The sequence below is a fragment of the Bison bison genome, unplaced genomic scaffold (genome assembly GCF_000754665.1).
Source record: "Bison bison bison isolate TAMUID 2011002044 unplaced genomic scaffold, Bison_UMD1.0 scf7180017864368, whole genome shotgun sequence".
Classification (NCBI taxonomy): domain Eukaryota; kingdom Metazoa; phylum Chordata; class Mammalia; order Artiodactyla; family Bovidae; genus Bison; species Bison bison.
In genome coordinates, this window is record NW_011494940.1 from 2,308,746 (window position 1) to 2,332,550 (window position 23,805).

General features: G+C 39.5%; 1 protein-coding gene across 7 annotated transcripts in view; it reads right to left on the reverse strand.

Moving 5' to 3' along the window:
• Positions 1-981: 981 nt before the first annotated feature.
• Positions 982-23,805, reverse strand: part of PSEN1 (presenilin 1) — a 67,330-nt gene continuing 44,506 nt past the window's right edge. For 5 of the 7 annotated variants that reach the window (XM_010855801.1, XM_010855797.1, XM_010855798.1 and 2 more), the window contains 6 exons: positions 21,670-21,768; positions 15,120-15,206; positions 12,324-12,353; positions 12,063-12,236; positions 3,530-3,648; positions 982-2,233 (listed from right to left, as the gene is read on the reverse strand). In XM_010855801.1, coding sequence (XP_010854103.1) covers positions 2,078-2,233; positions 3,530-3,648; positions 12,063-12,236; positions 12,324-12,353; positions 15,120-15,206; positions 21,670-21,768 — 665 coding nt within the window. In that variant the 3' untranslated portion in view covers positions 982-2,077. The remainder of the gene's footprint in view (positions 2,234-3,529; positions 3,649-12,062; positions 12,237-12,323; positions 12,354-15,119; positions 15,207-21,669; positions 21,769-23,805) is intronic. The other 2 variants (XM_010855803.1, XM_010855802.1) reach the window with 1 other exon arrangement.

The following is a 23,805-nucleotide window of genomic DNA, read 5'->3' on the forward strand; positions in this document are numbered from 1 at the left end:
GTGGTTGGAGAAGGGGTGTGGTCACCATGGCTGAAGGCTGGCTGTGTTGGAGAAGGGGTGTGGTCACCATGGCTGAAGGCTGGCTGTGGTAGGAGAAGGGGTGTGGTCACTATGGCTGAGGGCTGGCTGTGGTAGGAGAAGGGGTGGGGTCACTATGGCTGAAGGCTGGCTGTGGTAGGAGAAGGGGTGTGGTCACCATGGCTGAGGGCTGGCTGTGGTAGAAGGGGTGTGGCCACCATGGCTGAGGGCTGGCTGTGGTAGGAGAAGGGGTGTGGTCACCATGGCTGAGGGCTGGCTGTGGTAGGAGAGGGGGTGTGGTCACTATGGCTGAAGGCTGGCTGTGGTAGGAGAAGGGGTGTGGTTACTATGGCTTAGGGCTGGCTGTGGTAGAAGGGGTGTAGTCACCATGGCTGAGGGCTGGCTGTGGTAGAAGGGGTGTGGCCACCATGGCTGAGGGCTGGCTGTGGTATGAGAAGGGTTGTGGTCACCATGGCTGAGGTTGGCTGTGGTAAGAGAAGGGGTGTGCCTGGCAAAGCTTCATCCAGAGGTGCCATGTGCCCACAGCCAGTGACTCTATTTCTGTTCACTGTCCAACTGAACTGTTCAGGGGCTGAACTTGGCGGCCCAGCTCTTGCAGAGGTACATTGAAATGAAAGGTAGGAAAACTGCAGAACACTTGTTGTGAGTTGCTTGAGGAATCACTCGGATCCTCTCCTTCACAGGACGTGGCCTCATCTTGTCCCACTGGCTGCTGGGGGCCTCTCTCCTCTTGGCGGCTGATTCTCCTCCAGACTCTCGGTTCTCCCTCAGCTCACCAAGGGAAATAACGGTGTTCTCCAAGCTTTGTACAGATACAACTGAGTCGTAAACTTTATAAACCACTGGCTTTTGGCTATTGGCTCAAATTCCGACCTACTGTCAAGAGACAATGGGTTGTAGTTTAAAAAAAAAGAAAGAAAGGAAAAAATCAGGACAGAAAAGTGCTTCACGAGCAATTTTACTCTTCTTTAATTCTACTGTCTTTGGGCACACATTGCATTTTGCTATTGAAGAAATTATGACAGCAGGGCTGAGAGCACTGATTCATGAGATTCTTTGTGCCACACAAAGAGCAAAATCCTATGACAACTGGACCATCTGCTACCACAACAGGGCTCTTATTCACCACACAGGACAAGTGCTCGTGAGGGGAGTAAAGGGAGAGAGAGGGAAGGAGGGAGGCACCTGGAGGCAAGTGAACCTCCCAATATGCCTACAAATTAGGAATTTGTTGGAGAATCCAGAATTTACCTAAGGGTGACAGGAAATGTTGAGTTATAGTCCCATTATTTCCAGAAATTACTGAATTTGAACCTGAGGTTAAGACTTTTAAGATAAAGCCACCTCAAATAAGTTCAGACTGGCCTTGGGAAGAAATGGCAGCCACAGATAGTAATGAGCTTCAGTGCTTGAGAAGAAGTGTCAAAATCAACCTATACCTCTGACTTGACTCAGGTGAAAAAAAGTCTTATTTAAAAATAGTAAGTCTGCAGCAAAAAGTCTTAAAGTTTGAGTCCCTTCCCATCATTCCATTTTGCTGCTGGTGCCTGCTCTCCTTATGGTATCTCCCAAAAAGGTTCAGAATTCAATACAGATTTATTAGGTTGATTTTCAATATGTAGCTTAAGATGAAGAGTCCTGTTTGGTTTAAACCATTTCACTTAACCTCCTGGTAATGGTAGTCCTGAGAGTCTGCAGCGTTGGTAAAGTCCACCTGTGACCACAGGTCAACCTGCTGGTGGGAGCACAGCAACTTTTTGGCCCATGGCTTTGCCTTGTCCTTGTCCCTCAGATCTGGTAGTTTCTGCATTGAGGGACTCAGTTCACCACAATGACGTGTTCAAAACCGTTTTCTGTAGAAGCCTCCTTCCAACGCCCAATAGTGCAGGTGGTCAGGAAGACTTGGAAGGAAGCTGCAAAAAGTCCAGCTGGGAATCTTGACTTTGTTAGATGTGGACACCGGAAAATCACCTTTGTCCGCCCCAGATTTTATTATAGTCAAAGGAGAAAAATCCATGAGATTCTAACTGTAAATATGCTAGATATAAAACTGATGGAATGCTAACTGGTCCATAAAGGGCTGAACAAGATAATCTGTGGCAAAGTAGAAAATAAGCCCAAAGGTGATAGAGACTGGAAGAGCTGGTAATGCTTTCTTGAAAATGGCGAGGAGCAATAATGTAAGGCACAAACCCTGTGGAGAAGGGGGGAAAAAACACAAATGCAGACATAATTACGCAAGTATTCTGTGCAAATCAACTCAATCACAAATCTTGGTCTTAATTTAGTTAACTGGAGAAAGGGAGCGGAAAAAAAAAAAAAATAATAATTTAGTTAACTGAATACACGGTCCTTTGAGGTTAAATTTTAGAACAAAAGTTTTTTCACTGAATCTGGAAACACTATTTTTCTTCACAATAGAGATTATTATCCATATATTATTGATATTTCATCCCCTAATTCTAGGTAGAGAATAGAATCTGAAAATAAGCAAAATGAATTTTTAAATAAATTAACAATACTGAAATTTCTATCTAAAATATTGACTTGGCTACTGTAGGTTTAGTTTGGCTAGCTAAAAATCCCAGAGGTGAAGAATATTCTTTATGCTGTCTGGGGGCAAAGAAGTGCTCGTGGAATAAACCAACAAACGTTTGTTTATAAACTGTACAGTCTTTTCTTGTAAACACAGAGCAGCTATATAATACAGCCCATTTTTTTACCCTAGTTAACTGAGACACTAAAACACATCCAGAAAACTAACCTCAAAAGAGAAATAAATGAAAATTCTAACTGGTCATATGCCCAAGATAAATCACAAATATAATCACAAAATAAATACACAAGTAAAGGCTCTCATCTAACCTTTCATCCAACTTCACTCATATACATATATACACACACACACACACGAGACATCACACCTCCAGCAAAAACAGCAGTAAGAAATATCTTATGAGTTACTTAAAATCACAGTTCTGAAAGCTTCAGGCTCACACTGTGACTCTATAAGCAGAATCTACGTGTGACCAGGCACTATGTTAGCTTTTCTTGCTTCATACTGCCTGCCCAGAGGACACTGGATGTTGCAGGTCGTGGCGTTAAATGCAAAACTGCCACCAAACCCACACTAAGTGAGGAACTGCTTACCCCTTTAAGACTGATCTAATTCTCTACACAATTATTTATGCTGCCAGGCTTGAAGCAGTGGTTCCTAGTCAGAGGTGCTTACCATAATTTCCTGGGGGAACTTAAAAAAAATACACAATTAAAACAAATAATATCTCAGAGAAGCACTGTTTTAAAAGCTCCCAGGTGATTTCAATGTGTGGCCACGTGGAGAAACTATTTGGGTGAGATCCAATTATTTGTTTTTAAAAAGCTCCCCAGGTGATTGGAACACTCAGCCAAGCTAGGGTTAAAAGAACTGCCTTTTAATCAGAGTTTTGAGATAAGGAGTTCTAACAGGTTTTAATCAATGTATACTTACAATTAATATGGCTACAAAACAGGCTATGGTTGTGTTCCAGTCTCCACTGGCTGTTGCAGAAGCTTTACCAACCAGAACACTGTAGAAAATGAAATCTCCTAATCCAAGCTTTACTCCCCCTAAAACGGAAAGATTATGAATATAAAAGTTTGTCACTCTTTGCTATGACTTCACAAATTAAAAATGTGCCCCCTCCCCATCCCACACTGAATGAGAAGTCAGTAAATGATATTATACAGTTAGGCTTTAATTAGGTTTTCCTTTTTTTGGGGGGGCGGTTTCTGTAACAGGATGTTCAGATGCTATACTATAGGGCTGACTCTGAGGTCTTAACAGTAGATGCTGCTGTTATATATAAAAAATAATGACAGTAAATAGTAATTGTCATCTATTGTTGCCTAGTTTGTACCTGGCACTTGTTCTAATAAACCCTCACAAGAAGCCCTAAGAGATAGGTATCATCTCCTTTTATTTGAAAAACAGTTTCACTGAGGTATAATTTATTTCATAAAATGCACAAATTCAATGACTGTAAAAAAACTTGGAGTTGTACAACCATCAGCATAATCTACCACATTTCCATCACTCCACTTAGATACTTGTGTTTCAAGCCTTAAGCAACTGATCTGCTTTCTAACTCTATAAATCTTACTTTTCTAGACACACAGAAATGGACTCATAATATGAAGTTTTTTTGTGACTGGGTTCTTTCATTTAATATAATTTTTAAAGTTGAAGTATAGTGACATTCAAAAAACCAAGATCATGGCATCCGGTCCCATCACCTCACAGCAAACAGATGGGGAAACAATGGAAAGAGTGATCGACTTTATTTTCTTGGGCTCCAAAATCACTACAGAGGGTGAATGTAGCTGTGAAATTTAAAAATGCTTGCTTCTTGGAAGAAAAGCTATGACCAACCTAGACAGCATATTAAAAAGCAGAGACATTACTTTGCTGACAAAGGTCTGTCTAGTCAAAGTTATGGTTTTTCCAGGAGTCATGTATGGAAATGGATGTGAGAGTTGGACCATAAAGAAAGTTGAGCACTGAAGAACGGATGCTTTTGAACTGTGGTGTTACAGAAGACTCTTGAGAGTCCGTTGGACTGCGAGGAGATCCAACCAGTCAATCCTAAGGAAATCAACCCTGAATATTCATTGGAAGGACTGATGCTGAAGCTGAAGCTCCAATACTTTGGCCACCTAATGCGAAGAACTGACTCATTGGAAAAGACCTTGATGCTGGGAAAGATTGAAGGCAGGAGGAGAAGGGGGTGACAGAGGATGAGATGGCTGGATGATATCACCGACTCAAAGGAAACAAGTTTGAGCAATCTGTGGGAGCTGGTGATGGACAGAGAAGCCTGACATGCTGCAGTCCATGGGGTTGCAAAGAGTCAGATACGACTGACTGAGCAACTGAACTGAGCTGATGTACAATGTTGTGGTGGTTTCAGATGTACAAGGTGGTTCAGTTTTTTATATATATATATATTTAGATTGTGTTCCATTACAGGTTATTACAAGATGCTGAATATAGTTTCCTGTGCTATATAGTAGGTTCTTGTTGTTTACTATTTTATATATAATACTATGTCTCTATTAACCCCAAACTCCTAAATTATCCCCCGCCCCACAGGTTTCTCTTTGGTAACCAAGTTTGTTTTCTGTCTGTGAGTCTAGTCTGTTAGTAAGCCCATTTGTATACTTTTTTAAGATATCACATATAAATGATATCACATGATACTTATCATTCTCTGACTTACTTCCCTTAGTATGATAATCTCTAGGTCCATCCAAGTTGCTGCAAATGGCATTATTTCATTCTTTTTTATGGCTGAATATATTCCATTGTGTATGTATGTCCCACATCTTCTTTATACATTCACCTGTCAATGGACATTTAGGTTGCTTCCATGTCTTGACTACTGTAAATAGTGCTGCTATGAACATGAGGGTATATGTATCTTTTTTGAACTAGAGTTTTTGTCTTTTCCAGGTATATGCCCAGGAGTAGGGTTGCAGAATCATACGGTTACTAGTTTTTTAAGGAACCTCCATACTATTCTTATATAGTGGCTGCAACAATTTACATTCCCACCAACAGTTCAGGAAGGTTCCCTTTTCTCCACATCCTCTCCAGAATTTATTATTTGTAGACTTTTTGATGATGGTCATTCTGACTGGTGTGAGGTGAAACCTCACTGTAGTTTTGATTTGCATCTCTCTAATAGTGAGTGATGTTGAACACCTTTTCATGTGCTTGTTGGCCATCTGTATTAACATAATATTTTTGAGGTTTATCCATGATTTTGGCATGTATCTACAGTTTGTTCCTTTTCACTGATAAATAGCTTTTCATTGTATGGATATACTATATTTTGTTTATCCATTACCAGTTGATGGACATTTAGATTGTGTTCCATTTTTGGCTATTATGAATAATGCTGCTATGAACATCAGTGCACACATCTTTGTGTGGGCAGACTGCTTTCATTCCCACTGGGGAGATTCCTAAGAGTGGATCTGCTGGGTTATGTGGTAAATTAACATTTAGCCTTTTGACAAGCTGCCAAGCTGTTCTCTATGACGGCTGTATCTGTGCATTCCCACCAGCAGTGCACAATGCTTCTGCTTTCTTCAGTCCTCACCAGCACTTGGTGTTGCTGTTTTTTTGATTAAAGCCATTCTGAATCATGATGTTGAGTATCTTTTCATGTGGTTATTAGCCATTATATTTCTCCTTTGAGGAAATGTTTATTAAAAGTATTACCCTATTTTTTAAAATATCTTCCTATTATTGAGTTGTAAGAACTCTTTTTATATCCTAACTACAAATTCTTTAACAGGATTTGCAAATATTTTCTCTCAGTATGTAGCTTTTTTTCCTTTTTAAAAAATTTTTAATTAAAAAAAAAAAACTTACTTATTTTTATTTGGCTTTGCTGTGTCTTAGTCAGAGCATGTGGGATCTAGTTCCCTGGCCAGGGATTGAACCCGGCCCCCCTGCACTGGAAGCATGGGGTCTTGGCCACTGGACCACCAGGGAAGTCCCCCAATTTTTAAAATTTTTTAAAAATTTATTTTTAGCTGTGATTGGTCTTCACTGCTGCACACAGGCTTTCTCTAGTGCGGAAAGGCAGGGCTACTCTTCGCTGTGGTGCTTGGGCTTCTCATTGTGGTGGCTTCTCTTGTTGCAGAGCACAGGTCCTAGGAGTGCAGGCTTCAGTAGCTGCAGCACTCAGCACGTGGGATCTTTCTGGACAAGGGATCGAACCTGTGTCCTCAGATTCTTAACCACTAGGGAAGTCCCCCTTTGCTTTTGTTAATACTATCTTTTTTTAAAATGTGGTTAAATACACAGTTCAGTGGCATTAAGTACATTCACACTGTTGTGCTACCATCACCACCATCCACTCACAGAACTCTTCATTTTGCAGAAGTGAAAGTCTGTATCCATTAAGTAACTCCTTCCTCTCTCCCTCCAGACCCTGGAAACCACCATTCCACTCTCCATCTCTGAGTCTGACTACTAGAGGTACTTCATTCAAGTGGAATCATACAGTATTCATCTTACTGTGACTGGTTTATTTCACTTAGCATAATGTCTTGGATCATCCATACTGCAGCGTGTGTTAGATTTTCCTTTCTTTTTGAAGTTGAATGATACCTCATTGTATGTATACACCACATTTTGTTTATCCATTCATCTGTCAATGGACACTTAGGTTGCGTCCATCTCATGGTCACTGTGAATAGTGCTATGAACATGAGTATACAGATACCTCTTCTCTCTCTCTTTTTCAGCTGTGCCATGTGGCTTGTGAGATTGTAGTTCCCCAACCAGAGATCGAACCCTCATCCTCAGCAGTGAAAGCACAGAACTCTAACCACTGCCAGGGAATTTCCTAAATATCTCTTCTCTAAATGGTATCATCTGAAGTTTTAAACTTTGACAAGGTCCAACCTATCAATTTTTTCTTCTATGTATCACTGTTGTATTAACAAACTCTTTGCCCAACCCAAGGTCATGAAGTTTTTCTTCTAGAAGTTTTATAGTTTTGCCATTTACATTTCAGGTTATGACACATTTTGGGTTAACTTTTGATTGTGTTGAAAATATTATATCCCTTTGCCACTGAATTATTTTAGCACCTTTGTAAAAAAAAAAAAAATCACTGACCATAAATATAAAGGTTTACTTCTGGACTTTCAGTTTTGTTTCATTGGTTTACATGCCTATCCTTGTGCCTGTCTTGATTACTGTGGTTTTAAAGTAAGCTTTCATTGAAATCAGATTGCTTAAGTCCACCATCTTTTTTCTTCTCTTTCAAAACTGTTTTGGATATTCTAAGTTCTTTACATTTACAAATAAATTTTAGGATCAGTTTATAGAAATTAACAAGCTGATTCCTAAAACTTACACAGAAATGCAGAAGTCCTAGATTTTCTATTGTCAAACAATATTTTTAACTTTTCAAGTTCTTTTCAAAACTATGGATTCAAAAATACTCTTTGACTTGAGGCTCAACAGTAACCCATTAAGCTTTACAACTTGGTTTTACCTTTCTGGTTGTTAAGTAACTATTGCCAACTGAAGTTTGATCCTGGTCTTAAAGCTTTGTTGCCTGAGATACTTCTGGAAGACAGGGGTTGAAAGCCCTGAGAAGCAGGGTCTGCTCCAGATGTGTGTGAGAAAGGAGCCAGGTGCTGGTTAATAAAATCTTACTGAGTAGCCAGCATTTCTTTTTAAGTTGTAGAAGCCAGAGTGAAGTCTTCCTTAGTGCAAAAAATAAACCATATGACCTGTGAAATTCAATGCTCTGAGTTAGAGAGTCAGTTATCCTTTAACTTGCTAACCTTCCCAGAATGATGAATACTTCCACCAGTTTCAAGTGTGCAACAGAGCCCAACTCATTCTTTAACCCTCAAATTCTTCAGCTACAAGATGGGGATTACAGAGCTATTTCACAAGGTTGGTATCAGAGTTAAAAATAATACAGAAAAGTTCTTGGCACACACAGTGGCTAAACAAATGACAGCCTTAAAAAGACTTGATTCCAAATAGTGCTATAAGAAACTAACTGAAAGAAACCAAGTTCTTCAGGGAAGGAAAAAAAAAGCTATAAATTTTAAAAAATAATGCAGATGATGGACTTCCCTGGTGGTTAAGAATACGCCTGCAAATACAGAGGACATGGATTCGATCCCTGCTTCGGCAGGATTCCACATGCCATAGGGCAACTGGGCCCATGCTCCGCAACCAGAGCAGAAGCCACTGCAATGAGAAGTCTGTGCACTGCACAGCAGTGCTGTACGGTGCTCCTGCTCGCTGCGCCTGGGGAAAGCCCAAGCGCAGCAACACAGACCCAGCACAGCCAAAAATAAACACATACAAATTCTAGCACACAAAATGATACTCAACATTATTAGTCATCGGAAAAAGGCAAATCAAAACCCTGATGAGATACCACTTTCCATTCACTAGAATGATTATAATCAAAAGACAGACAATAAAAAATATCAGTGAAGACGTGTAAGAACTGGAACATATGAACAGTGCTAGTGGGAATGTAAAATGGTGCAGACACTTAGGAAAACCATCTGGTAGTCCTCACAAGGTTAAATATAGAGTTATCATATGACCCAGCATTCTATTTGTAGGCATAAACCTAAGAGAAATAAAAACATATGTCCACACAGACAGGTACATGAACATTCGCAGCAACAATATGCCTAACAGCTCGAAATGGAAAAAATCTAGATGTCCATTAACTGATGAATGGATGATAAATGTGACATATCCTTAAAATGGAATATTATTTGGCTACAAAAAGAAATGAGGGGGTTTCTCTGGTGGCTGAGGGGTGAAGAATCCACCTGCCAGTGCAGGAGACATGGGTTTGGTCCCTGATCTGGGAAGATCCCACAAGTTGTGGAGCAACTAAGCCCATGCGCCACAACCACTAAGCCTGTGCTCTAGAGCTTGGGAGCCGCAACTACTGAGCCCATGTGCTACAGCCTGTGCTCCGCAACAAGAGACGCCACTGAAATGAGAAGCCCTCGCACCACATCTAGAGAGAAGCTCAAGCAGCAACAAAGACCCAGCACAGCCAAAAGTGAATCAAAAAAATAGAAAGAAACCAAGTACCAGCACATACTATAACATAAACCTTGAAAATATTATGCTAAGTGAAAGAAATCAGTACAGAGAACCATATACTGGATGATTCCATTTAGCTGAGTGGCCGGAAAAGGCAAATCTATTTTGACGGTACATTAGTTGGTTTTTTGGGGGGATGGGAGTAATGAGTACAGGGTTTCTTTCTGAGGTGATGAACGTGTTCCAACATTAGCTTGTGGTAATGGCTATACAACTATAATAAAAACCACTGCACTGCACACTTTTAAAGGGGAAGGCAGGATGAGAGGGATTGATGAGGTAATAGTAAAGAGTGTAAGGTTTCTTTATGGGGTATTGACAATGTTCTAAAGTCAACTGTGGTATTCTGTGAATATATTAAGGCCATCACTTTAAATGTAGGGCTTCCCTTGTGGCTCAGCTGGTAAAGAATCTGCCTGCAGTGCGGGAAACCTGGGTTTGATTCCTGGGTTGGGAAGATGCCCTGGAGAAGGGAAAGGTTACCCACTCCAGTATTCTGGCCTGGAGAATTCCATGGACTGTATAGTCCATGGGGTCATAAAGAGTTAGACACGGCTGAGTAACTTTCACTTTCATCACTTTAAGTGGGTGAATAGTATAGTATGTGAGTTATGTCTCAACAGAGGTTTACCAAAAAATAAACAAAAACAATGTACCATCAAGCTTAAAATTATCGCCTCACTTTTCATATACTGGCTTATGTTTGCTTAAATAATATTATGGCAAATGCTATAGTTAGGCTTCACAGAATTCATTTCAATGGACAAAGAAATGTAGGTATATTTTATTAGCAAAATTAAAATAGACTCAGGAGAATTCCCAGGTGGTCCAGTGGTTAGGACTCTGCAGTTCCAATGCAGACCACTGAATAAACATGTTGTACATTTCTAATTAAAAACTCTCAGTGTTCAGTTTTCTGATTAAATTTTGATTTTGATAGGGCTGTTTTGGAAGACACACATGTCTTTACATACATATCAAATTCTATTGTAAACTCAGAATTTTCTGTAAGTAACCACAAGTCTGGTTTACTTGTGCAGAATAAACCACTAATGAAGAGATGGTTATGTGTGTGCTGGATGCTTAGAAGAGAAAAGAATGTCAATTATTAGTTTATACTGGTCCCAGATAAACGAAACATTAATCTGAAGTTGGAAGGGACAGTTTTGTGGTTTTCCTTTAAAAAGAAAAAGTTACTGATGAAGGATGCAGATCATCGAGAGAGAGACTCTTTAAGTAGGAAAAGCAGGACAGAATCCCAAAAAAGTAGGAGAGAATCCCACTGCTGTCATGCTCAACCGCTATACTGCTGACTTCTTTTGTTTCTACACATCATTGAGAAAAGAAGAGACAGAACAGAAGAGGCAACCTAATTACAGTGGTAACTCTGCAGGCAGAGACAATACCAGCAAAGGTTAAGTTCAAGCCTGGCTAAAAGAGGAGATGATTGCGTCTGGTTTCCCAGGAGTGTGAAAGGTGCAGGCTGCAGCTGACTCTAACATCTGGAAAACTTACCCAGCACCACAGTCATGGATCTGCCCAGGTTCTAACCCAGGTAAAAGACTAAGGGTGAGCTGTAAGAACTGTTCTGCTCAAACTAAAGGACAATGTCAAGGTCACACTTAATAGTGACTAGAGAAGGGATCTAGATTGTCTGTTTCTTTCAAACTACTTAATACTTCTGTATGTTTTAATCAAGAGTTTCACTTCTGTGAAAACGAAAACACTGAGGTAACTTGGTTGGGAAATGTGCTAATCTCTTCTTATTCAGTAAATCGCCTCTCTAATACCAACTCAGGAGGTGACTGAGCCCTAACCAGTGGGCTCTACGGGTTAATATCCTAAGAAGCCCTGAGTGCTGACCTGAATCTGAGCAATTACACACCTCAGACACTGAACAAACTTTTACTGCACAGAACCTAAATCCCTTTGATTTTCTTCAAAATAAATAAAATGCAGTGCTTGCCAAAAAAGGGTAGGAACAATGTAAAAGGGCAAAACATTTAAATTCATGGGTCTCTGTGCAGCAAAGAACGAAATATATTAATGACATTTTTGTACACCTTAAGTTTTATTGGAATAATATTTAAAAAATTTTTTTACCTTACAAAATCAATGCCAAAGGTCAAGGATATTATCAAATTATTAAGGGATAATTTAAAAAAATCTGAGGGGTAGAATTTGGTCCATTAATAAATTTAACTATGAGAAAAGCAGCAACTATTGTTACTTCTCAGTAAAAACTGCACTGCTGTTTAGAATTAGACTGGAACACTCTGACTCATGTTATTTGGGGAAGAGTATGAAACTGCAGCACCTTAAAAACCCAGGACTCGCATGACTTGCCAGTGTAGAGAAAGGCACATACTTTCCTCTGGGTCCTCACTGGCCAGGATGCTGCTGGAAAGGTCCTGAACGGCAGATCGCGACTCAGCTGTAGAGTGATGAGGCCCCAGGCGACTGTCCCTCTGGGCTTCCCACTCTTCGCTGAAGCCACCATCGTCACTCTCTGTCACTGGGTCTTGTGACTCACTTTCTGTGCCTTCAAGAAAAAGTGGGTATCGCAGCTGTAATACTTGGAAAATTGTCTTTATACCTTTAAGAAGATTACATGGGAACAGTAATTTACCTGTCGTTGTAACTGGTGAGTTGGCTGGCCCTTAAACAACAAATCAAGGGTTATTTCAGTGCCCGCTGGTTGCTTCCACAACAGCCATTTCTCCCCTTATTTCCTGAGGGCAGAGTTGTGATTTATTTGGGTTTCCACCTCTCACCCATGACTCTGGTGGTTAATTCTGTTCAGTCCGAACTAAGCGTGGTCACCCCACCCTTCCTCTTACCAATGAATGCTCTAAGGCTGTGGGGCTCATATCAGCCAATGTGTGGTGAGACAAAATCTGCTGCAAAGTGGGGGATACTTGTTCACTCTTTATGAGACTCAAGGAAGCCACAAGCAGCCCCTCGTTCCCCTGGATGTTGTCTTATCTGGATATGATGCCTGGCAGTGCAGCTGTCATCTTGTGACCATGAGGAGCAGCGCGCTGAGGACCAAGCCCACATGTAAGGACGGCAGAGCAGGAAGGTGGGAAAGAACTCGGACCCCTGATAATTACTGAGTCATAAAATGAGCCAAGACTTCTGGTCACGTGAGAGATCATTTCCTCTGATCTTTGCAGCTGATGGCACTTGCTAACTGACGGCACTTGCTAACTGATGGCACCTGCCACTGGCTTCAGTGACTAAGTTATAAAAGCAGACCACGACTACAGGGTGAAGGCTGGGAAGGAGTAAGGGAATTTTTTTATGGGCTAGTCATTTTATTATCATGACTAGGTCTGACTGAAAACGGTGAGTATAACATGATTGTCTCCAGAACCTTCCATACGTCAAAAATAATTAAAATACATAAGTCAAGTTGATAATATTTTTTTCTCACTTATTTTATTTTTTATACAAGTAATGGATGCTCAAATTTATTCATCTACCACGAATAAATGAAGCTTGTACACTTCTTACTTGTGTGGACTTTTTTTTGGACTTTTTTTTGAGAGAGGTTCTAGCAATTTTGTATTTTTAATTTGTATTTTTTTCCTTAACCAGGCCTCCATAAAACCTGAATCTTCTCTGAGGTTGTTTATAAAATCATAAAACTATAAGATTTAGAAATAAAAACAGCAGTCCCTGCCCTATCCTTCCTCACTCCTGATCCTCATCCTACTTCCAACCCCTTTGGCTGTTTATTTTGGCATTTACCTCCATAATTAATTACAAACAGCATGTTCATAGTGCTGGATCTTGATTTTTTTTTTTTTAAGGTACAGGCAACCCCTGAGTTCTATTGTTTTTTCCTCTTACAGACCTATACCCCTTTGCTCCAATCTAACTTCTAGTTCCTGTAACACACTAGTTTTCAACTGGGGGTAGCACCTCCCTCACATGGGGTGGTTGGAAATAACTAGGATGGGGGGAGTTTTTGGTTACTGCAACCTCCAAGCCACTCCTGGCATTTAGTGGGTGAGTGAGGGGCCAGGCATGTTAAACATGCTGCATGGTGTGCAGAGAGGAGTCCACACAATAAAGAGCGCCCACCGAAACACCAAGTGCACCCCACCGAGCGAGTCTGTCCAGCTCCTCCTCCTTTCAAGGTCCCTGACCATGGTGCTTCCCCTTCTGGAAAGCTCTTCCACTCTTCAGCTGGCCATCTCCTATTATCACTTCCTCAGGGAAGCCTTCCTGACTTTCTAGAATAAATGAAAGTCTTCCACTATAGACTTTCATAGCAACTTATACTTCTCCTTTGTAGAGCTTATCACAAACTGAATGAACCGTCTGTTGAACATGTGTGTCTCCCCAAATAGGCTACAAGGTCCACAGGAACAGGAACTCTGGTTCAGTGCCCTATCCCCAGTGCCAAAAAATACCAGGCACATGGTCAGGTACTCAATCTACATTTGTCAAAAGAATAAAATCTTGATGTATAAAAACACACTCAAACTCATATATACTCACAGGTAACTAATCTTTCCAATGTCTTTAGCTTAACAAGGTTAACACAAAACCCAGACCTGGAGCAACTGTTTCCTCCGCTTCCCACTTCTCTACCAGGTCTATAGCTGGTCTAGTCCCAGCCTGATTTACTACCTCGGTCACTGCAGAATGGGCCAAATATCTTTGAGTCCCAAATACTAATTGCCAGTTGAAAGTGTCCTCCTAGCAGTTACTCAAATGCTAAATCAGCAGTTTCTTATCTCTATAAAACCTGAATTCACCCTTTCCTGACAAACAGCATCTCAATAAAGCCCTTTCTCTACTTTTATTTTGCCTTTGTTTGTCTGCTTCCTCATAAGGTTAGTCCTGTTTTTCTTAAAAAAAAAAAAAAAAAATTTTCCTTTCTTTTTGACTATTGATATCAGGCTGTTATTCCTCAACTCTTTCTAACTACCATTCCTCCTAATCTGTGTTTGCCTTAACATCTTCTGTAGTGTCCACAAGTGGGGCTTTCAATCTCCTATCCTAGGTCATTATTCTTATCCTCCACAAAGTCAAGTCTATCTGGATATTTTATCTTCTTAGCATAAACATCACATCTCAAATCAAATTATATTTAAGTTACCCTGACCTTGTCAGACAAGGAGCTCTCATTTTTACATGTTTGAAGATAGTGCTTAAGACCTTTCTAAAATCGTAGCCTCAACTTGAACATTTTCATACTGGTATTAATGGTAGAAATTCTTAACCTAGGCCGATTGTCGGGTTTGGAGCATGTGAATTCAAGTATTTATCTGTGTCTGCTGGGTGTTACTACAGTTTCCAGGAGATTCTCAAAACAGTTCATGACCAGTGAAAGTACTTAAAATCATTGCTTCATAACTCATAAGATGACAATGATCCCCCAAATCAGGAAATAATAATAAAAGCCACCTACTTTGTGCATTGTAATTGGAGTTTTTGGATACCTTCCTTTGGGCTTCTGGGTCTCCTTCTGCCATATTCACCAACCACACCATTGTTGCTGTTGAGAAATACAAAAGTCCAGGTAAACACTAGGAACACAGAAGGAAGGCTCACAAACAGAGAGCAGGCTGTTATTCCTCCACACAAATCAGAGAAACAACCAGAGGTAAATTCATATTAAAAATCACAAAAGGTTCTCTTTGATTTTAGTAGATCAAAGAAAAAATTCTGAAACTGGATGTTTACTGTGGCCTTCAAACTGCAGCTGCTGTAATAAAACTTTTCATTATCACTTATAGTCCCTGAAAAGTAACCAGAAGGAAAATTCTTTTTCACTATTGATATCGGGCTGTTATTCCTCAACTCCTTCTAACTACCACTCCTCCTAACCTGTGTTTGCCTTAACATTTCTGTAGCGCCCACAGTGGGCCTTTCAATCTCCCAGCTTAGGTCATTACTCTATTCTCCTCCAGAAATCATGTCTATCTGGAATATTTTATCTTCTTAGCATAAACATCACATCTCAAATAAAATTATATTTAAGTTACTCTGATCTTGTCAGCATGGAGTTATCATTTTTACATATTTGAAGATAGAGCTTTGTGGACCTTTCTAAAATCACAGCCTCAACTTGAACATTTTCCATTGAAACAACTGGACTAGTTAAATATCCTAAAATAGTGTGAAATCACTGAGGAAAATTACTTATTGGAACTAAATCAGAGGAAAAACAGAGGCTCACAAAGCATCAAGTGAATTATTATAATTCAAAAGATACAAGTAAGTTCCCTTCATATTCTGTCTCACTTTGGAGATTTTCAATCATGCTAAACTGTGTTATACACAGGGAATAAGGAAAAAAGGTTAAAAGCAATAAACATAAAGAGATAGTCAATTGCCTTGTATTCTCTATGTCCCTTCCTCAAAATCACACATATATTAATATACCTCTATAGATCTAGATATACACATATACCCCCTCATCACACTTTAATTAAGAGGCAATGTGACTACTCTAAAACGGTGCTTCTCTTACATACTGCAGGTACGATGAAACATGGAGGGGAATTTGGTAACCACTAACAAAACTACATGTACATTAACCCTCTGATCCAGCAATAATACTTTTGGGAATTTATCCTGAAGATACACCAACAGTAATACAAAAATACATACAGATATGTGCCACTCTGGGCGACTGCTGAAACCAAAACTGTGCAGCAAACTCAATTCAATCTGTCTACTTGGCATCCATGTTTCTCTGGCATTTGGTCACTGATTCTATAATTCTATTTGCCTAATACTCTAAGGTTTCTTGAATAACTATGAAAGAAATACATAACCAAAGAGGATGAAAATCCTGTAATAGCTGCACTTACTCATTCATCATAGCTTTGTAATTCCTAGGTAAGACAAGTTTCATTACAGGATAACTTGGATCAGTCAATATTAGCTAGGCAGGCAATTCACTGTAACTAAACCCAAACCCAATGAAGAGGAAATACGGTGATCACCAGGGTTTACAAATTTCAGTAGCGTTCTTGGAAGCAAAGGCAGAAAGTATTTATTTGATTTTCTTTCTTTATACAAGTATAGAAAGATAAAGCTGCAAATTCTTCCAATACTCGGTATAACTACAGAAATCAGGGGTCAGCAATCTTTTTCTGGAAAGGGCCAGATGGTAAACATTTTGTGCTTGTAAGTCACATCTGGCCTCTGTCACATATTCTTTGTTCTTTTCTTTTTCATTAACTCTTTAAAGATGTAAAAACCATTCTTAGCTTACAGGGCGGTACAAAAACAGGCCACAGGACAGATTTCGTTATGGGCAGTAGTTTGTTAACCCCTGATGTAAATTATTATGAACAGAATATATACTTGTTGAATGAATTAATATTACTAAAGTAATACCTTAAAAACCCACTTTCCAACTTTTTTGGCTTAACACCAAACATCTTAGATCAACTGAAAAATTAGCAAATTAAAATTCAACATAATCTAAAAACTTCCCAAAGTGATATGAAAACAGAAAAATTTTACATAATGGTCAACCTCAAGGAATTGTTACCTTTGTATTTCGAAAAGCTACCAAAGAGGTGTGCCTCTTTTCCTGTCCAAATGAAGGACACAGAAAACAAAAACGCTCAGGTTTCCTGAGGGTAAGATCCTTTAGCATACTGAATACCCTTAACTGGGGAAGAGTATATAAATGCATCAAAGGATTGTATTTTTTAAAAAAAACAAATAACTGGGAGAACCAACTTAAAACTTTTTATATTCATGTATATATCCATTTCAAGGGGAAAGTACTGATTAATATTGCTGTTTTTATATATTCTACTTTAAAAAAATACCTCTCAAGCTCAATGATTTATGAAATGCTTACTAAAGATTCAGTATTTCATGAGAACACTTTCTTAAACCTATTTAATTTACACAGGAGTTAAAGGTTTATGCTTATGCTTTCCCACATATGTGGAATTACTGAAAAAATATCTCAGCATCAATTGTTATACAGATTCAAGTTTTTAAAAATATTATATATGAATGATTTCTTAAAAACGAGAGTAAATCCTTTTTCTGAGTATAAAATTAACATACAAGCTTAATGTCATGGCTAACTGAACAACCTCTTCACCCCTCTTGCACCCACTCTTGCTCGGCCTCACTGAGACTGGAATGCAGTCTTCTTCCTCCTGACCAGGGGCTCAGCTACGTGACTTGCTTCAACCGATGGTACATGGGCAGAGGAGACAGTGTGCTAATATTGAGCCTAGGCCTTAACAGGCCTGCTGCCCTCCTGTTTCTCCAAACACAAGAACATCACCTTCGGCTAAAGTGCTGGTCCAAGGAGGAACGGGGAATACGTGGGGCAGAGCTACCCACGGTCAAGTCAGATCAGCCGAGCCAACTGATCTGCAGGTGATGGTGGTGAATGAGTATTATTTGTAAGGCACTAAATTTTAATCTGCAGGTGATGGTGAGTGAGCATTATCTGTGAGGGACTAAATTTTGAGGTGGTTTGTTACACAGCATTATTGCCATACTAACAGTAGATACAACAGCAGAACAATGCAAATTTCTAAAGCTAAGAAAACATTTAAAACTCATAATCCCTTCACTTCAACATTCACAATCACCTTTTTAAAAAATAATGGGTATCACATTAAGACTCTACAAGAAGTGAAAGATATAAGGAAGAAAGTAAAAGCTGTCTCAAATCTCTAAATCCCACTTTCTAGAGGTAAACACTAGTATCATCAGTTCTGAAATGTATCATTGGGAGTTTACACACACGCATCCATACCTATTTGGTCCTTTCCCCCACTCCTTCCATAGGACATTGCATATATTGTTTTGAATCTTGCTTTTGGTATATATTAATATATAATCTTTGACATTAAAAAAAATCAGAAATACATAGAGTTATTTCTTTCTTTTGGAGTACAAATGGCTGCACAACTATCCATTTTAGGAATGGACCATAATTATTTGAAAGTGTTCCCTTTTGATAGACATGAGTTATTTCCATTTATCTCTTAATAGAAGCATTGCTTCAGTGAACATACTTCTATACTTTTACAAGTATATTCCTTAGTCTAAATTCCTAGCATTCACTATTAACATTTGGTGTGACATTCTACACGAACAAATATCAAATATATATATAGTAGATTTTAATTTCCAGGAATAACACAGAAGAAGCTTACACCCAACTGCTCATTAAGAGGAAAATGTTGATGCTCAAAGCCTCGTCTGTTCTTTTTGGCTGGAAAACACAGTAAGAATGTGGTAATACATTTATACTGGAAAAAAGGTAAGAGAAAGATCCTTGCATTTCAGACACTAGGTGTTCTAAAACTTTACCAGACTTCTACTACAAGCACAATTCCCACCTTCTCCACATCCCACAAATGACCTAACATCAAGGTCACATGAATGATTTGAGGTTAACTAACTCTCTATATCTCACTATCTTCTGCTTTTCTATCTTCCTTTTCCTTCCTCTGGGTTTCCCCTGGTGGTCTAGTGGTTAACAGCCCACCTTCCAATGCAGGAGACACAGCTTTGATCCCTGGTCCAAGAAGATTCCACATGCCACGAGGCAACTAAACCCATGTGCCACCACTACTAAACCCACGCTCAGAGCCTGTGTGCTGCAACTGCTGAAGCCTAGAGCCTGTGCTGCACAACAAGAGAAGCTACCACAACTAGCGAGTAAGCCCTCATTCGCCACAACTCCAGAAAACCCACGCAAAGCAACAAAGACCCAGTGTAGCTGAAAACAAAAAATTTAAAGGCACACATCTCTTGACCTAGCAATTACATTTCTACAAATGTATGTATACAACAGTATTCACAAATTCTAAGTGTTCTCTGCAAGTACTGTCTGTGATGGGAATGATCTAAATGTCCATTAATAAAAATACCCTTTACTGTATATAAGAGAAAACTATGCAGACATTTTATGTATGCATGCTAAATCACTTCAGTCGTGTCCGACTCTGCGCTCCCATGGACTGTAGTCAATCAGGCTCCTCTGTCCATGGGATTCTCCAAGGCAAGAATACCAGAGTGGGTTGCCATGCCCTCCACCAGCAGATCTTCCCAATCCAAGGAAGAAACCCGTGTCTCTTACATCTCTTGCATTGGCAGGTGGGTTCTTTACAGCTAGTACCACCTGGGAAGCCTGAAAAATGCTGATTTTCCCAATTTTCTGATATTTTCTTCTTTCCTTTACTATTCCCTCTTCATTTCTCACTCTCTAAACAGAGCAGTTGAGAAAGATCTATTTCTGGTGTCCTTTCCTCTTTTCCTTTTATTTGAATCACTCATCTAATCCCACAGCTGCAACTACTACCTCTATATTGGTGTTCTGCAATTCTGCATCTCTATTACTAACCTTTCCCTCTGCCCTGGTACTTCATTTATAAACCCATGACGGAAATTTCTCCCCGCATGGCTCACAGATCCTGCCAAGAAAATTAGATATGGGCCACAGGCAGCACTACACAGATTTCTCAAATAAGAAAAACTTCTCTTTTTCATCATCCTTCTTTTAGGCTTTAAACTTCTCTTACTCGTCATCACTAAGAACAACTGAAATGATCCCCAAAAGCTCTCATTGAGGCCTTTCCCTTGACTGTCATCATCATTCCATAATCAGACTTTCATCATTTTTTACCTAGATCATGGCAATATTCACTTAGTTATGTTTCCCAGTATCTCAGTTCTCACTCCCTCCCATTCATCTTGCCCAAAGCTGCAAGCTTACAAAGGCACATTACTCTTCAAGAATCTCCTATGATTTTCAAGCTATCATGAAGAGGATACAAAGATCTAAACTAGTCCCTCAAAGCTATCCTGGATCTTGCCTGAAGTGCCTTTCCAAACCCACCCCCTAGTACTCTCCCCATTTTGTACTCCATGTTCTAGTCAACTTGAACACTTGAAACTTGAAAAAGATGCCCCACATTTACACTTCCAATGTGTGGGGCTTCCCTCATAGCTCAGTTGGTAAAGAATCTGCCCGCAATGCGGAAGACCCTGGTTCGATTCCTGGGTTGGGAAGATCTGCTAGAGAAGGGACAGGCTACCCACTCTGGTATTCTTGGGCTTCCCTTGTGGCTCAGCTGGTAAATAATCCACCTGCAATGCAGGAGACCTGGGTTCGATTCCTGGATCCAACTCATTCTTTGCAACAAGCCCACTTTTGAAATTGACTCTTCCATCTGTGCTTGCCAAAATCCAATCCACTCTTAAAAGGGTCAATCCAAATGCTCTCTCTTCAGTGAAGCCTTCCATGATTCTCCATTCAGATTTTCCCTGTTTTGAGCTCTTTCTGCACTTCCTATTCCTTCTGAATCTGGTAACAGTCTGCCTTGAATATTGTTTATTCATTTGTCTTATCTCACTTCTAAACTGTAAGCAAGGGAATACCCTGGCAGTCCAGTGGTTAGGAATCCACGCTTTCACTGCCAAGGTTTTGGTTTCCATCCCCGGTCGGGTCAGGGAAATAAGATCCTATGCGCTCTGAGGGAAAGCAAAGCATCTTAACCATCTTTATATCCTCCACAGTGCTCTATGGAAGCAGATCAGGTCAATGACCAACAAATACATAATGAATGATTTGGAAGAGTATGACTCTACAACAAACCAAAAATAAAGGCCAACCCATAGTGAAGGAACAATATAATTTTTTCAACATACTAGTGTGAGAGCCGCCTACAATATATGTATGTAACAAATATTCAATACTTGTTAACTAATAAGATTTTAAATAATACTGGCTCCCCAATCTCTAAATATTTCTTCTATCTCCACACACACTGAAAACTCTCTTCAATCAATGTCAGATAGAAGATAATAATTTGCAAAGAAACAGAGATCTGCAGGAGTCCCACCAATGCTATGCGTTTAAGGTAAAAAAAAGTACCATGATAATGATCATAATTACGTGCATTTGAATCTTTATAAATTCTAAGCTGTTTACTAATTTAACATCATTCTGAAATACTTACAAGAGTAAATAAGAGCTGGGAAGAGAGTTTCATTTCTCTCCTGAGCTGTTTCAACCAGCATACGAAGTGGGCCTTTTGGACACAAAACAGCCACTAAATCTAGGAAAAGAAAAATAGAAATGACATCTGAAAAATGTATTCACGGAAACTTGTAAATGAATGTGTTAGGGAAGAATTAACCAATTGAAAAGGTTTAATTTTTTTTCTACAAGAAAGATACTGAATGAATATGAAATCAGCAGCAGGTAAGCTGACGGGGGAGGGAGGCGGGGACAATCTAAACAAAATACACAGCACCACGCAGAGATCTTTGCTTTTGGTTTGCTTGCTATTTGGTTAGTTTACAATGTATTTTGGGTTCTAGGAGTAAGTCTTCCCAGTTTGAAAGAAAACAGGCAGAAATAATCACAAGACATAATTATTCTAGAGCAGTTGTCAATTTCCAATAAGCAGAAACAAGGACAAGCCATTTCCAAACTAAACATAACTATGAACCACAAACTGAAGTTTTACACCTTAGGAGGGATTTAATAGAGAGGATATGACTGAACTTTTTCAAAATATGAAGAACAGAGTAGAAAAGATGCATCTCCTCTTTTTTTTTGGTTACAGGAGTGGGGTCCTCTCTTCTTTTGAAAATAGTGTATGTACTACTTAGGAATACTTGAAATAAGAGGGCAATAAATTTAAACAAAATAATTAATAAACCTCTGTGTGAGAATTTTTAGCATTTCTTCAGTTCTCCTGTCAAAAGCACTTCACAAGTATTTAGGTCTCAGAATACATATGGTGCTAAAAAGTGTCTTACAAAAACTGCAACTCAAAACGAGGAAGCAGTAATGCATAAATTATTCTTGATGGTACCACCTTCTCTTGTTCAACAACTGCAATTTTTTTCTTACATTTACTGTGTCATGAAAATTCAGAATATAAAAATACAGAAAACAACTTCAAGCATTTAAAATGTAAAACGGATATAGGTAAATTTGTAAAGGAAGATTTGATCACTTGCATTGACATCACTATCATTCAGATGCATGTAAGTAATAAATCTCACACTTTCAAGTGGTCGTATCTTCTTGTACACTACTACTACCACTGCCATAATAAAACACACAAATGTACAGGAAACTCTGGTCTCACTGCTTCCACTTTGATTTGTTGGGATGGGAAAAGGGGAATTTGCCATGCTCTGAAATAATGAGATTTTCAACCTGTTTCAATCTTTAGTATTCTGTAACTATCTTGGTTTTTCAACGTACTTCGTCATATAGAAATGATAAATGAAAAACCCTTATTTTTAGAGCAATTAAATTAATCTTGTTTTGAAAGCTTTCAGTTCAGTTCAGTTGCTCAGTCGTGTCCAACTCTCTGTGACCCCATGAATCACAGCACGCCAGGCCTCCCTGTCCATCACCAACTCCCGGAGTTTACTCAAACTCATGCCCATTGAGTCGGTGATGCCATCCAGCCATCTCATCCTCTGTCATCCCCTTCTCCTCCTGCCCCCAATCCCTTCCACCATCAGGGTCTTTTCCAATGAGTCAACTCTTCACATGAGGTGACCAAGTATTGGAGTTTCAGCTTTAGCATCATTCCTTCCAATGAACACCCAGGACTGATCTCCTTTAGAATGGACTGGTTGGATCTCCTTGCAGTCCAAGGGACTCTCAAGAGTCTTCTCCAACACCACAGTTCAAAAGCATCAATTCTTTGGCGCTCAGCTTTCTTCACAGTCCAACTCTCACATCCATACGTGACTACCGGAAAAACCATAGCCTTGACTAGATGGACCTTTGTTGGCAAAGTAATGTCTCTGCTTTTTAATATGCTGTCTAGGTTGGTCATAACTTTCCTTCCAAGGAGTAAGCATCTTTTAATTTCATGGCTGCAGTCACCATCTGCAGTGATTCTGGAGCCAAAAAAATAAAGTCTGATACTGTTTCCACTGTTTCCCCATCTATTTGCCATGAAGTGATGGGACCAGATGCCATGATCTTCGTTTTCTGAATGTTGAGCTTTAAGCCAACTTTTCCACTCTCCTCTTTCACTTTCATCAAGAGGCTTTTTAGTTCCTCTTCACTTTCTGCCATAAGGGTGGTGTCATCTGCATATCTGAGGTGATTGATATTTCTC